This window comes from Rutidosis leptorrhynchoides, chromosome 9 (genome assembly GCF_046630445.1).
Source record: "Rutidosis leptorrhynchoides isolate AG116_Rl617_1_P2 chromosome 9, CSIRO_AGI_Rlap_v1, whole genome shotgun sequence".
NCBI classification, from domain to species: domain Eukaryota; kingdom Viridiplantae; phylum Streptophyta; class Magnoliopsida; order Asterales; family Asteraceae; genus Rutidosis; species Rutidosis leptorrhynchoides.
In genome coordinates, this window is record NC_092341.1 from 3,008,330 (window position 1) to 3,021,881 (window position 13,552).

General features: G+C 38.0%; 2 protein-coding genes across 2 annotated transcripts; both read left to right on the top strand.

Moving 5' to 3' along the window:
• Nucleotides 1-3,100: 3,100 nt before the first annotated feature.
• Nucleotides 3,101-5,417, top strand: LOC139866609 (uncharacterized). Its single transcript, XM_071854896.1, has 5 exons — nt 3,101-3,664; nt 3,744-3,768; nt 3,829-4,800; nt 4,902-4,985; nt 5,286-5,417. Exons 1-5 carry the CDS (start codon nt 3,101-3,103, stop codon nt 5,333-5,335), a joined length of 1,695 nt encoding a protein of 564 aa, XP_071710997.1. The 3' UTR covers nt 5,336-5,417.
• A 676-nt stretch (nt 5,418-6,093) lies between these two features.
• LOC139866613 (ABC transporter B family member 19-like) lies at nt 6,094-12,121 on the top strand. Its single transcript, XM_071854899.1, has 7 exons — nt 6,094-7,104; nt 7,204-7,258; nt 7,354-7,529; nt 7,622-7,786; nt 7,897-8,192; nt 8,279-10,724; nt 11,774-12,121. The coding sequence occupies exons 1-7, from the start codon at nt 6,094-6,096 to the stop codon at nt 12,119-12,121; spliced, it is 4,497 nt and encodes a 1,498-aa protein (XP_071711000.1).
• The last annotated feature ends 1,431 nt before the right edge of the window (nt 12,122-13,552 follow it).

The following is a 13,552-nucleotide window of genomic DNA, read 5'->3' on the forward strand; positions in this document are numbered from 1 at the left end:
AAGTTGATTAATTTCCATTTAAGATGGAAAGCAATTGAAAAGTCATGAAAATGATACTAAGTATCTAAGTAGTAATGTTATCTTATTGTGCTTTAATGAAAATTATTTGAAATCAAAAGGCTATAGACATATTGACTAGGTTGTTATCTCATGGAGTAACAAGAGTTAGTCATATGAAGCCTTGTTTACAATGGAGGCTGAATTTTACTATCAACTAAGATTCAATAAGCTGTTGTAGCTTAACCAATCTTTTGAGAAACTTGGAGTTTATACTCAAATAGTTAGTACTTTGTAGTTCATTCCAAGGTCCATTGTAAGTCAAGCACATAATTGTAAAATGCATCATTACTTAGAGACATGGTTGCAAGAGTTTTAGTAAATATGTAGTACATATCTACGAATGAAATGGTTATAAATCATTTGAGAAATCCATGCCTAGAGAGACATGTTTATGTGACATGTCACGTCTCAGAGGTTGCGTAGATTTTGAGATTGTATTGAGTTTTTATTTTTCCCAACATATTTAGTATTTGATATCCATGACAATGTGTTTGTCAAATCTTATATACAAAGTATTATTGTGAGAAAAGTATGTCGGACAGATTAGAGATCAGCCCACTCACATGGGTGATCAGCTCCATCACTTTAGTAGTGACTGGTGAAGTAGCGCATTTTAAGTATATTGTCTGAGTGACAACTGAGCACAAACTTAAAATATTTGATGCTACAGTTGTAACGTTTACCACAATATGTGAATTAATTAAGTTTCGCATTATCTGTCTTCTATATCCAGATGTGAGTTCTTATGAGAAAGACGTGTTTTGATGAGTAGATGAGTGAACTCGAGTTTTAACATTGAGTATGTTTAAACTATCATCTGTGCAACATTGATTTAAAGACATACCTCCATTGGGAAAGGAGAAATGTTGCAGCATGTGATTCATACCACATGTGATCAAGACGACCAATAAGGGAAATAGAAGAAAGCGATCTCTACTTCTATGTTATGTGAGTCCCTTGAGGTATTAGTAACCTCAAATAATATCCTTATGACTTTTTCTTGTCTCTTGAGGCTTAGTTTGATGTTTGCTATCTTAAGGCGTTGCTTAAGGGTCATGATCGATTCGACCTGGCGAGACGTTCTTAGAAAAGCAAGTCGAGTTAAGGCCGAAGGATTCTAAGAGAAAGGAAGATCATTTGAAGTTCGCATTGATTTGTATTCACCGGCCGGCCAATTATCTTGTCTCAGTGATAAATCTTAGTGATAAATGATAATTGGGAATACAATATAGTTTTATGAGCAAAACTGAGATCATGTGAGTTATTAATGTGATTAATGATCTAGGATATTGCATACTAAATCTACTCTTGTCATTTTGTTTTGAGACGCTATATATTCCTAACAGATGTATAGCACGTGTGCTCTCAAAGTATGCCGGTCGCACAGCCTAGTTCCCAGTATGAATGGTTTGCGTACTACACGGTATGTTTTTCAAGATATATGAGTATATCAAAATTCGTTTGTGTGCGAGTGGGAGTTGTTGGAAATTATTTGTGGTACACCCACAAACTCATTGTGTTTGACCCACCATTAATGAGTAGTACACTAATGGTAATAAGTATCATTTACCCTTTGATAGTACACTTACAAAGGTAATAAGTACTATGTATTTATTGGTAGTACATGCCACTATTAATGAGTAGTACACTAATAGTAATAAGTACCATTTACCCTTTGATAGTACACTTACAAAGGTAATAAGTACTATGTACTTATTGGTAGTACATGCCACTATTAATGAGTAGTACACTAATGGTAATAAGTACCATTTACCCTTTGATAGTACACTTACAAAGGTAATAAGTACTATGTACTTTTGGTAGTACATGGTAATAAGTACTCTCTTTATAGAGAGTTAAACTCTTCTTGTAAGAAACATAAAAACACAAGAAACACACAACAAATCATTGAGAAAATCATACACTAGTAAGTAGTAAAATTGTGAGTATAGTTGTTCAAGTGGAACATTGCAAACCGTTGAAGGAACTTAGGCCGTGAAATTAAAAAGCCTTCCTATTGGTGATCGCTTTCCTGATCGGTGATCTAAACGTCGATCCGACCGCATCCGCTGTTAGCTTTCGGGTATGTCTCGAATTTATATTTATACAACACATAATAATAATTTAATGTCTAAGGACAAGGAGTGAACAATGTAGAGCATGAGCATCTATCTATCTATTTCTAGTTCAAAATGAACTAGTGTTTGTATTTTCACAAAACTAATTTCAATGTCGAAGCATTATTAATGGAAAATTGTCGTATTTTGATTGAATACGCTCTATTATCAATTTAGTACCAACTTGATGCGTTGATACTTCAATTTATTTTAACAATATGAATCAGTTCGGCATACACCAAGTATCCTTACTTTAAATAACATCAATAAACTGCAATACCTCTGGACCTAAACATCATATCCATTGCGTTCTTTCTTTAAAGAGCATATATATAACCTTCCAAGACATAATAATATAAGGAAAAAGTTAAACAACACGTCCCACGTATAACTCGAGTTTTTTTATTTAATTCTGACAGCTGCTAGCACTTGCAGTGTTTTTTTCTCCCATTTATTATATTATTATTATTATTTTTTTAATAATATTATCTAATTTCTAATTCTTCTCCAAGTTTTTAGTGCAGCCAAGCCTGCTCTATTATTCATCTCGCTCTTCAACAGATGGCCGGAGTTATTCAACATTGATTCATCCATCCATCCATCCATCCAATCCTCCAATTGTTTGTTTTCCCAGCCAATCAATAATCAACTACGTCCCATCCACTGCCACCTTCCAATCTTATGTGGCAACCCTCCTACTAATTCGGAATCTGGCCACATTGCACACGACGACTCAACTTCCATTGTTTATTTGACCGTCTCATCTTAGGTCAAATTATTTGACTTTTAATCAGCCTTTTAACATTTTCAGATGATGATTCTTTGAATATCAACTAGTTACATTTTTTATGAAAAGAGAAGATGAAGACAGATTTACAATTATGATCAAGATGCTGAATTAGTCCAATAATCAAATTCAAATGATGACTTTTAAAGCTTCTCCCTCCAAAATTATTATTAGTAATACACCACCATCTGGGATAATAAGGCAATTCAAAGGGAATCAAGAATTAAATGAAGAGCTTATACTCAAAGCAAATGAACTTGAAAAGCTTTTCGCACAGCATAAGCTTCGAGTTTCTGGAGATCAACCTACCCCTACTCGCCAAAACAAAGTCTCTGCTGCCGAATCTGATCAGACAGCAACAAGATCGTCGTACACGAAGCAGCAGGTTACGAATCTCGTTCCAATCGATAATATTGTTCCTGATGAACTGCAAGTAACATATGAAAGTTTTGACAATGCTAGAGGAAAGTTATATCATAGTTACGTGAAGAAAAGAAATGCACGATTAACAGAGTTATGGGATATTAATGGATTAGAGAAAGAAGCTAAGATGAAGGCTATGCATGATAGGCTTGAACGCCATAGTACCCAAATGAGCACCAAATTTTCTTCATGGTCTGCAGGCAGACGCAACTCTGTATCTAGTCCTGCAGATAGGCTGAGGTCGTTGAGTGCTCGCTCAGCTTTAAAGAGAGACGAGGTATCATCCTCATCGTTTTAGTTTTCTATATAATATAATCTGTATGACTTGAACATGATGTTTCACTGTTTGATTGCAGCTACTGGATTTTGGTCAGCTGCAAGATGATGGAGATTTTTCCAGTTTTGGTGCGTCGGGGAACAATCAAGGTAAATATCTGACACCACGCACCACAGCTGCTGCTGCAACCCCAAGATCAACCACCAAACTGGCCTCTAGGTCTGCGAGACAGAGGCCACCACCGGATAATAATCGTCTTGCGCAATCTGTCCCAAACTTGTCTGACTTGAGGGAACAGAATACAAAGCCTTATTCTGCAGCTCGTTCTCAGGTAAGAAACTATAGTCGCAACAGATGTACCAATGAAGAGATGCCACCTGTCAAGGAAGAAAAGTCACGGCGGTCCAATTCCTCGAAAAAGAGCTCAGAAGTTGTCGCTTTCACACAATGTCAAAAAGTGGAGCCAAAGCGGTTTCTGAGAAAAAATACAGGCAGAGGACCTGGAACTGTAAGTGCTGTTCCGAAAATGAAAGTTTCAAGGGTGTCTGAAGCTATGAATAACGTTGAATTGTATGAATCAAACGTGGTTCAAGGTGATAAGGAGAAAGGGTTTGGTACCATTGAAACGGAAGATCAAGCGGTTGTGGACCAGGTTGAGTCAAGATCGAGTCCCGAGTCAGAGACGTTGATGAATTCTGAATCAGAAAACGGGAACACGTCACAGTCGTTTTCTCAAGCAGATCATACTTCGGCTGCTGAATCGCCTGTTACCGTAACACCTTTGGTGCAAAATTCACCTGGTGAGAGCCCGATCTCATGGAATTCATATCCGTACTCTCATACGCATGAGGCGTATGATGTTGAATCTCCAATGAGGAGCCCTGCGTCTTGGAATAATCTCCAACCGACTGAAGCTGATTATGCAACTCGGATGAGAATGAAATGGGGGGTAGCTCATAAGCCTAAAAGTTTTAAAAGGTTGTTTAATTTTGGAAGGAAATATAACGATAATGACAATTCTTCTGATTATATTTCTGCTACAACATCTGAGGGAGATGATGACACTGAAGATCAAAGGAAGTCAAGAAATGGTTACTTAAATGGTTTCGGTGACAACGATTATTATAAAGATGAAGGTAAACATAGTTAATTCTTGTATTCATTAGTTTTTGAAAACAATGTAATTTATGCTACCAAAGCTACAACCAAACATACTGAATATCCTCCCCCATTTCAGTGCATACATCACAGAGTTCGATCCCAACACCTCCAGCAAACTTTCGATTGAGGGAAGATCATATGTCTGGAAGCTCTATTAAAGGTATTGTTTTATAAGGTGACTAATGGCCTTTTTACTTTCCACTTAATGGTATGTTTCTGTACAGCCGTTAATTCAGTAAGTAAAATTGATGTTTCTTTGTCACTTAATCTGAAATTTTGTCTGTTTCTAAGAGACATAGAACCAGACACCCTTCCCATTAAGAGTCAAATGAACACAGAGTCAAATGAGAACATAGAATTAGACACCCCTTCACATTAGTTCTTTAAATTTCTTATCGAACTAGATATCTTTAAAAACAATTATACATATAATATTTTTTCTGTTACATGTATTAAACAGCTCCCCGGTCATTCTTTTCATTGTCATCATTTCGAAGCAAAGGGAAGTGAGTCAAAACCAAGATGATTGAGTTGATATTTCGGAGGTAAAAATGTTTGTGATCATATACATTACATAGGAAATGGTTGAGGCTAGCAAGCGTTATCGATAGCATTTACGTTGTTATTATGTATATCAACTCAAAACTATTATTTGTAATAACTTTTGCTGATCGTAAGAGATCGCTAACTGTTGATTTGGATGGTATTATCAAAGTATGCAGGACAAGATATCGATACAGCATATGCTCAGTTGTGGATATGCTGTAAATTTCGTTGAAATTACGTTATAACTAAGAAGTAATGTCCCTGTATTTTCCGTTTGACTCGAGATTCTGGTCTTTTTAGTCACTTTCTGTGTTGGAACATGAATCTTTTTTCGGTCTGCTAGTAAAACAAAGTACTTTCGGCGTTCAGGCACAACAAATAACTTAAAAAATTTAGCTGACGTGCCGCTTCTGCTGTTTTTCATGAATAAATAACATCATGTTTACATCTAGAACATGAAAGGAACCATCATAAAACAAATACTTGCAACAACATTGGCAAATAAACTACTCTGTTTAAACAAGATTGAGTGAAGACAAAACATAAAAAACAAATACTTGTAAACAAGGTTGACAACTTCACATATACAATGCATAATCATTTAAACTTTCTTTAACATTATAACACACCTGTTTCTGTTACGGAGAAACATAAGCATTTATCCATGTCCATCATTATTTGATTAACATTGTACCCAAATTACCAAATGTCAATCAACCACCATGGCTGAATCCTCCTTTGAGATCGAGTCCTCCGGTGTTGACCACCGCTGGCGGCCACGTCATACCACTCCAGTTCTTTCCCACCAGTCACCAAATTTTTCATTCTCAAGCTCACACATTTCTCCATACCCTGCTTCACGCAGGACCCGTGGTACACGTGTACCTCCAACCACACCTTTCGCTTCAGACACTGATCGTTCATGGCAGGCTGAAATCTCGTGGCAGTTTGAGCCAACAGGCTTCAGAGACAACAGTGGTAGCAACCTTGGTGCTGCCTTAACACCTTGGGCTGAACCCAACCGCTCAGTAGCGCCTACACCTGGCAGCCTTGTGTTTCGTCGTTCAGCGAATGACTATTACCTTTCTCGTACTTCAGCTACAAGTAATGGCGGCATTAATAACTTTCGTAGCTTTACTAACCCATCCTATGATCAATCAATTCAAAGCCGCGCATTTGGTAGAATTGAACTTCAAAGCTATGTTGCCAAAAGTAATAATCATAACAAAAATCATCAACAACAATATACTTCAAGTAAGTATCCTCCTACATCTGCACACATGGTTGATAGTACCCACAGAAAAATGGGTCATTTGGCCACTACTGATGAGCATACTATGACTGATGATGATGATGATCTGGAGAACGATTCTAAGAAAAAACATATTAAAAAAAGTTATGCTCTTGATCAAGATCATCATAAATATAGTTATGGTGGAGACGGTCCGAAAATCTCAAGCCCTCATAAGAGTTACACGGAGAAAGGAGATCTTGAGGACAATGAGGAAGAAGAAGATATCGAGGAAGATGAAGTTGAACCCCCGAAACAAATAGGGGTTTTAGGGTTGTTCAAGTATTCAACAAAGATGGATTTTTTTCTTGTTATGATAGGTAGTTTGGGTGCTTTGATCAATGGAGGAGCTCTACCTTGGTATTCTTTACTTTTTGGATTGTTTGTCAACAAAATTGCTTTAGATGATAACAATGATGACATGATCAAGGATGTCAAAAGGGTAAAATAAGCATAATCTTGTATTCATTCTTATTCATATTCATATAAACTTATCTAATCTCTCTTTTTAATCTAACTTCCTATACCATATGAACTTCAGATATGTTTATATATGGTTGGACTGTCAATACTAGTCGTCTTTGGAGCATATTTACGTAAGCTTTACTCTTCTTCATTTAAAAGACTAATTACTCATTATTAAGGAAGTACACGTCTAAATCAAATTAGTTTAATGATTTGCAATTCACAGAGATTGCTTGTTGGCGGTTGGTAGGAGAACGATCAGCTCATAGAATAAGAACTGCATACCTAAGATCAGTTCTTCGCCAAGATGTCACCTTTTTCGACACAGAAATTAGTACAAGTGAGATCATGCATGGGATCTCAAGTGATGTTGCTCAAATCCAAGAAGTTATGGGGGAGAAGGTATATATGAATCATAATAAAAACTCTAACAATTAAGGACATTTTATCATTCATGTGTGTGCCTAAATATGCATATACGGTTTGTCTTTCAGATGGCCCATTTTGTTCATCACTTATGTACTTTTATCTGTGGCTACATCGTTGGGTTCATAAAGTCATGGAAGGTCTCTTTGGCTATTCTTGCAGTTACTCCACTAACAATGTTCTGTGGCTTAGCGTATAAGGCAGTTTATGTCGGCTTAGCTACTTCAGAAGTGGTAATTAACAGCTTATAAATCATAGTTATTCATGACAGTTATATACAATTAGAGTTAGAAGCACACATTTTTTATCTTGTAAATATGTTTCATATATTTCTTAATAACAGAATTCTTACAAGAAGGCTGGTGGTGTAGCCGAACAAGCCATAAGTTCAATCAGAACTGTATTTTCTTTTGTAGCAGAACAAAAATTAGCAGATAGATACGACGCCTTACTGATAGAGTCTGTTCCAGTGGGAAAGAAACTCGGTTTTGCAAAGGGTGTCGGAATTGGCGTAATATATTTGGTTACATACGGGACATGGGCGTTAGCCTTTTGGTATGGATCAATTTTGATTGCTAAACATGAAATATCTGGTGGTGAAGCCATTGCTTGCTTCTTCGGGGTCAATGTCGGTGGCAGGTAAATCTGTTTTTTTTAGGCTTTTGTATTGTATAACCAACTTAACTAACTAACTAACTTCTCAATATGCTACTTGATATGGATAGGGGTTTGGCACTATCGTTATCATACTTTGCTCAATTTGCACAAGGAACTGTAGCAGCTAGTAGAGTGTTTGAAGTTATCGAACGGATCCCGACAATAGATCCGTATTCTAATACGGGCCGGAGACTGTCGAGTGGACATGGAAAAGTTGAGTTTAAGAACGTATCTTTCGCGTATCCATCTCGTCCCACTCTTTCCATTCTCAACTCCCTTAATTTGGTGGTCCCGTCTCAAAGAACATTAGCACTCGTTGGTGCTAGCGGTGCTGGAAAGTCAACTGTTTTCGCTCTTTTAGAGCGATTCTACGATCCTTTACAGGGTGTTGTAATGTTGGATGGTCACGATATAAGGACGTTACAAATGAAGTGGTTAAGAAGTCAAATGAGCATGGTGGGTCAGGAACCGGTTCTGTTTGCAAACTCGATTCTTGAAAACATTATGATGGGCAAAGAGAATGCAACCAAGAAAGAAGCGATCAGCGCTTGTGTTTCAGCCAACGCGCATAAATTCATAACCAATTTACCAGAAGGATATGATACACAGGTAGGTGACAGAGGAACCCAACTCTCGGGAGGTCAGAAACAAAGGATCGCATTGGCTCGAGCCATGATCCAAGAACCCAAGATCCTTCTGTTGGATGAACCTACAAGTGCACTAGACCCTGAGTCCGAGACTCTTGTCCAACAAGCAATCGATAAAATTTCAAAGAATAGAACCACTATGGTGATTGCTCATCGGCTCGCAACAGTAAGGAATGCTGACAGGATTGTTGTTATGGAACAAGGATCTGTTATCGAAAGCGGGACCCATAAACAACTAATGGAAACAAAAGGAGCTTACTTTGCTCTCATCAAGCTCGCGTCCGAAGCTGTTTCATCCAATCCCAAATCTGAAAATGGTGAAATGGGAAGAAAACATGAAACATCTAGTGCTCAAGATCTTTTGAAATCAAACCATGTGCACGAGATATCGAGGTCAGAATACATGAAATCCATTCAAGAGGATGACCGAATAGAAACGTTAAAAGAATCCAAATCAAAATCGTACAAGATTTCGGAGGTATGGAAACTACAAAAACCCGAGGGTGGTATGGTGTTCATAGGCATAGTTTTGGGTATGGTAGCAGGTGCAATTCTGTCTATTTTTCCATTGGTTTTAGGCCAAGGGCTCAACGTCTACTTTAAAACAGATAAGTCTGATATGAAAAGGGATATTGGGTACCTGTGTTTGATTCTATTTGGTCTTGGGGTTACGATTATTCTTGCCATGACAGGTCAGCAAGGTTTTTGTGGTTGGGCTGGGTCAAACCTGACCAAGCGGGTACGGAATATTCTATTTCGATCCATACTGAGACAAGAGCCAGGGTGGTTTGACGCTGATGAAAACTCAACTGGAGTACTTGTTTCAAGGCTATCTATAGACAGTATGAGTTTCAGGTCAGTGTTAGCAGACAGATACTCGGTTATATTCATGGGTTTAAGCTCAGCCGCTGTAGGACTTGGCGTTTCATTCTTTCTCCAATGGCGGTTAGCTCTTTTGGCTACTATTCTTACTCCTTTTACTCTTGGGGCTAGCTATTTTAACCTGCTTATTAACATCGGACCAAAGTTAGATAACAGTTCGTATGACAATGCCACTAGAGTCGCTTCGGGTGCAGTATCCAACATTCGAACAGTAGCAACTTTTGCAACTCAAGAAAAGATCGTCGATGCTTTTGAAAAATCTTTAGCAGGCCCGAAAGCTACGTCTGTCAAACGATCGCAAATTACCGGGATAGCATTAGGGTTCTCTCAAGGTTCGATGTATGTATCTTATACTGCAATTCTACTGTACGGTGCGTACCTTGTGAAGGACGGTCACACGAAGTTCGGTGACGTGTACAAGATTTTTTTGATTCTCGTTTTGAGCTCGTTTTCGGTCGGTCAATTGGCGGGTCTTGCTCCCGACACTTCGCACGCTTCGACTGCGATTCCTGCTGTTTTTGACATCGTTAGCCGAACTCCATTGATTCGTGGGAAAGGAAAGAAGGTTTCAACGTCAAAACCGTTTGATATTGAATTCAAGACGATTGCTTTTTCGTATCCTTCAAGACCTCATGTGATTGTATTGAAGGATTTCAGCTTAAAGGTAAAAGGCGGAAGTATGGTGGCGGTGGTTGGCGGCAGTGGGTCGGGGAAATCGACATTGATATGGTTAACCCAAAGGTTTTATGATCCGATTAAAGGTAAGGTGTTAATGGGTGGAATCGACTTGAGGGAGCTCGATTTGAAGTGGCTGCGATCTCAAACAGCTTTAGTAGGTCAAGAACCTGCATTGTTTGCTGGTACCATAGGTGAAAATATCGGATTTGGGAACCCGAAAGCTACATTTGCAGAGATTGAAGAAGCTGCTAAAGAAGCTTATATTCATAATTTCATTTGTGGCCTCCCCCAAGGCTATGAAACTGAGGTATGTATTCAAAAAACTGCAGCACTTCATTTGTGAGGCCCCTGTATTAAAAAAAATTCTAAGATTTTTCCTGTTCGGGTTACCGAGAGGGCGAGTCCAACATATTTCAAGTCTGTCTCCTTAACCACTCGGAAAATATAATAGGCCCCATGTCTCGAAACTACATGTGTGATGACGAAAACAGTACAGATCACCACGTGAGCTAACCAAACATGAAATTTAGGTCCTACCTAGATTTGAACACGGGGACTGGATTCAGAGTCCAATGTCCTAACCACTAGACCATAGGACCATTTTGTGAGGCCCCTGTATGTGTCCATTTAAGTCCTGTTATCAAGGTTTCAGAAAATGCTACTCAGGGAGTACTCGCCAACTCGGTGGGACTCGGGTGACCAAGTTTAACTCGGGTGACCAAGTTTGTCTTGACTGTTTTTAACCGAGTTTTGACCAATTTTGACTGATTTTTCGAGTTTTGACCGATTTTCCGAGTACTCCCGAGTTTTGGCCTTGTTTTGACCGAGTACTCTCTGAGTTGCAAAAGCCGAGTAATTCCGAGTTCTACAACACTGCAAAAGCCGAGTATTTCTAACGTTTGGCCGGGTTTTGACCAAGTACTCCCTGAGTTGCAAAGGCCGAGTAGTTCCGAATTCTGCAACACTGCAAGTTATACTTTTGGCCGGATCTTGACCAAGTTTGACTTGACCGTTTTTTACCGAGTTTTGACTGATTTTCCGAGTAATCCCGAGTTTTGACTGATTTTTCGAGTACTCCCGAGTTTGGCCGGGTTTTGACCGAGTACTCCCTGAGTTGCAAAAGCCGAGTAATTCCAAGTTCTGCAACACTGCATGTTATACTTTTCAGTTACAGCTATAGCTTCTTCACCGAACATTTGTAAACAACTATTAGGGTCCAACTCATAAGTCCAACTCATAAGTCCAACTAAAAGCTACTACTTATGGCTCGCAGATCCAAGTACTTTTACGAAATTAACCTATAATAGTGTAAAACATTAAATAACCTTAATTTGTGATGATATTGCTGCATTGCAGGTGGGTCAAAGTGGGGTTCAGCTATCAGGGGGTCAAAAACAAAGAATTGCAATAGCAAGGGCTATAATTAAAAGATCAAGAGTGCTACTACTTGATGAAGCGAGTAGTGCTTTGGATTTGGAATCAGAAAAAAAGGTTCAAGATGCGTTTAGAAAGATAACGAAGCGTACGACTACAATAGTAGTGGCTCACCGGCTGTCAACCATTAGAGAGGCTAATGTAATAGCAGTGGTCCAAGACGGAAAACTGACGGAGTACGGAAGCCATGATAGGCTCATGACTAGTCACCATGATGGTGTTTATGCTACTCTTGTTCGTGCCGAAACAGAAGCAAATGCATTTGCTTGACTGAATTACCAGAAATTTATTATTGATAGAATATGAATCATCCCCTTGTTAACATGTTAACATTTTCTCTGTATGTTTGTTTATTACCTATATATTTAAATTTAATTTAGACTTTTATTTTTGTAACTTGGGTTACATGAACCATTAAAGTTGTTACAAAACTACCTGTTTCCTGATATAGGGAATGATGATGCATGGTATGACACACCCTCCTATCTTCTCTCTTGTGTACTTGTGTTTTTGTACGTGCTTAGTTTCTGTATTGTGTTTGTAGACGCTATGAATGGATCTTAGAATCAGTCTAACTTGATCTAAAGGCGGAAAACAATAGACCTAAGCTTAATGGAATAACTGGTTGTTCACGGGACCGAATTAGTCGAACCTAGACTTCAATCTAGATTAGAACGGCACCTAGAATGTGTTATTCGGTGGGTTGGACGTCTGGGAACAATGACAATCGACAGCAATTGGCTAGGGTTTCGTTAGGGTGTGTAAACTATCAATGAAACCCGAAACCCGTATATATACTGTCTGCGGTGACAGTCGGTCGACTGTCTTGTTAAGTTAACCGATGATTAACTTACACTGACCTTACACTGTCGGCCGACAGTGTATTCAGTCGGTGGACTGACTCTATCAGTCGATCGACTGTCTGATCAGTTTAACTATTGATTAAACATTCATGCACAATATCAAACATACAATAGTCAAAATACAAAGTTCAAGTTCAAGGTTACATGACTGAAATACACAATAACGTTCATAGAACTAAGGATTACAAATATGCACTAACAATGTTTTAGCTATTTAGAGCATAAAATCATGTGGATATTCATAAAGGTTAATTATATATTAAAACCTTATGAAAATACAGCATGATTATACTGTGTCATAAGTAAATGTCTTGTTCAAGACCCTGTCAAGAGGACATAATGAACCTTAAGGGTGCCTAGTGAAATTTTACTTTGATAAGCAAATCAAATTATAGATGTTAGTAGTATCTATAGATACATTAAATTATCATAACAAAGTATGTTATTTTCATACCACGTAGTACAACCTACATTGTAAATTACAATTCAGAAAACACCTACTCTGTTTCGAGCATACACACTGTGAATGAGTAAACTCTATATTTCTTGTTAGACATACAACATAGCATAACATAATAATGGCTACCGTGTTTAGCATTAAAACAGTTATTGTTAACATTCATCAGTTGGCCGTTTTTGACTCCCTATAACCGAACAATGAAAACGATGAGTTAAGAGACTAAATGAGTCAAATTTGCCGGGTGAATTATCAATGCCTTTAAAACTTATAGTTGCATATTGGTTGGTCGACATGATGCTGATATTATTTATATTTATATATTATATTATTATATCTTGGAATAATCTACAAGTCTAAATATTCTTGAAAAAAAAAACT

Bases quoted from the DNA above. Each gene is read 5' to 3' on its own strand.
- LOC139866609 (XM_071854896.1), top strand. From the start codon at position 3,101: ATGACTTTTAAAGCTTCTCCCTCCAAAATTATTATTAGTAATACACCA. The intron at 3,665-3,743 runs GTATCATCCTCA...GTTTGATTGCAG, and splicing joins CAGCTTTAAAGAGAGACGAG to CTACTGGATTTTGGTCAGCT. The intron at 4,986-5,285 runs GTATTGTTTTAT...TGTATTAAACAG, and splicing joins GTCTGGAAGCTCTATTAAAG to CTCCCCGGTCATTCTTTTCA.
- LOC139866613 (XM_071854899.1), top strand. From the start codon at position 6,094: ATGGCTGAATCCTCCTTTGAGATCGAGTCCTCCGGTGTTGACCACCGC. The intron at 7,105-7,203 runs GTAAAATAAGCA...TATGAACTTCAG, and splicing joins TGATCAAGGATGTCAAAAGG to ATATGTTTATATATGGTTGG. The intron at 7,530-7,621 runs GTATATATGAAT...TTTGTCTTTCAG, and splicing joins AAGAAGTTATGGGGGAGAAG to ATGGCCCATTTTGTTCATCA.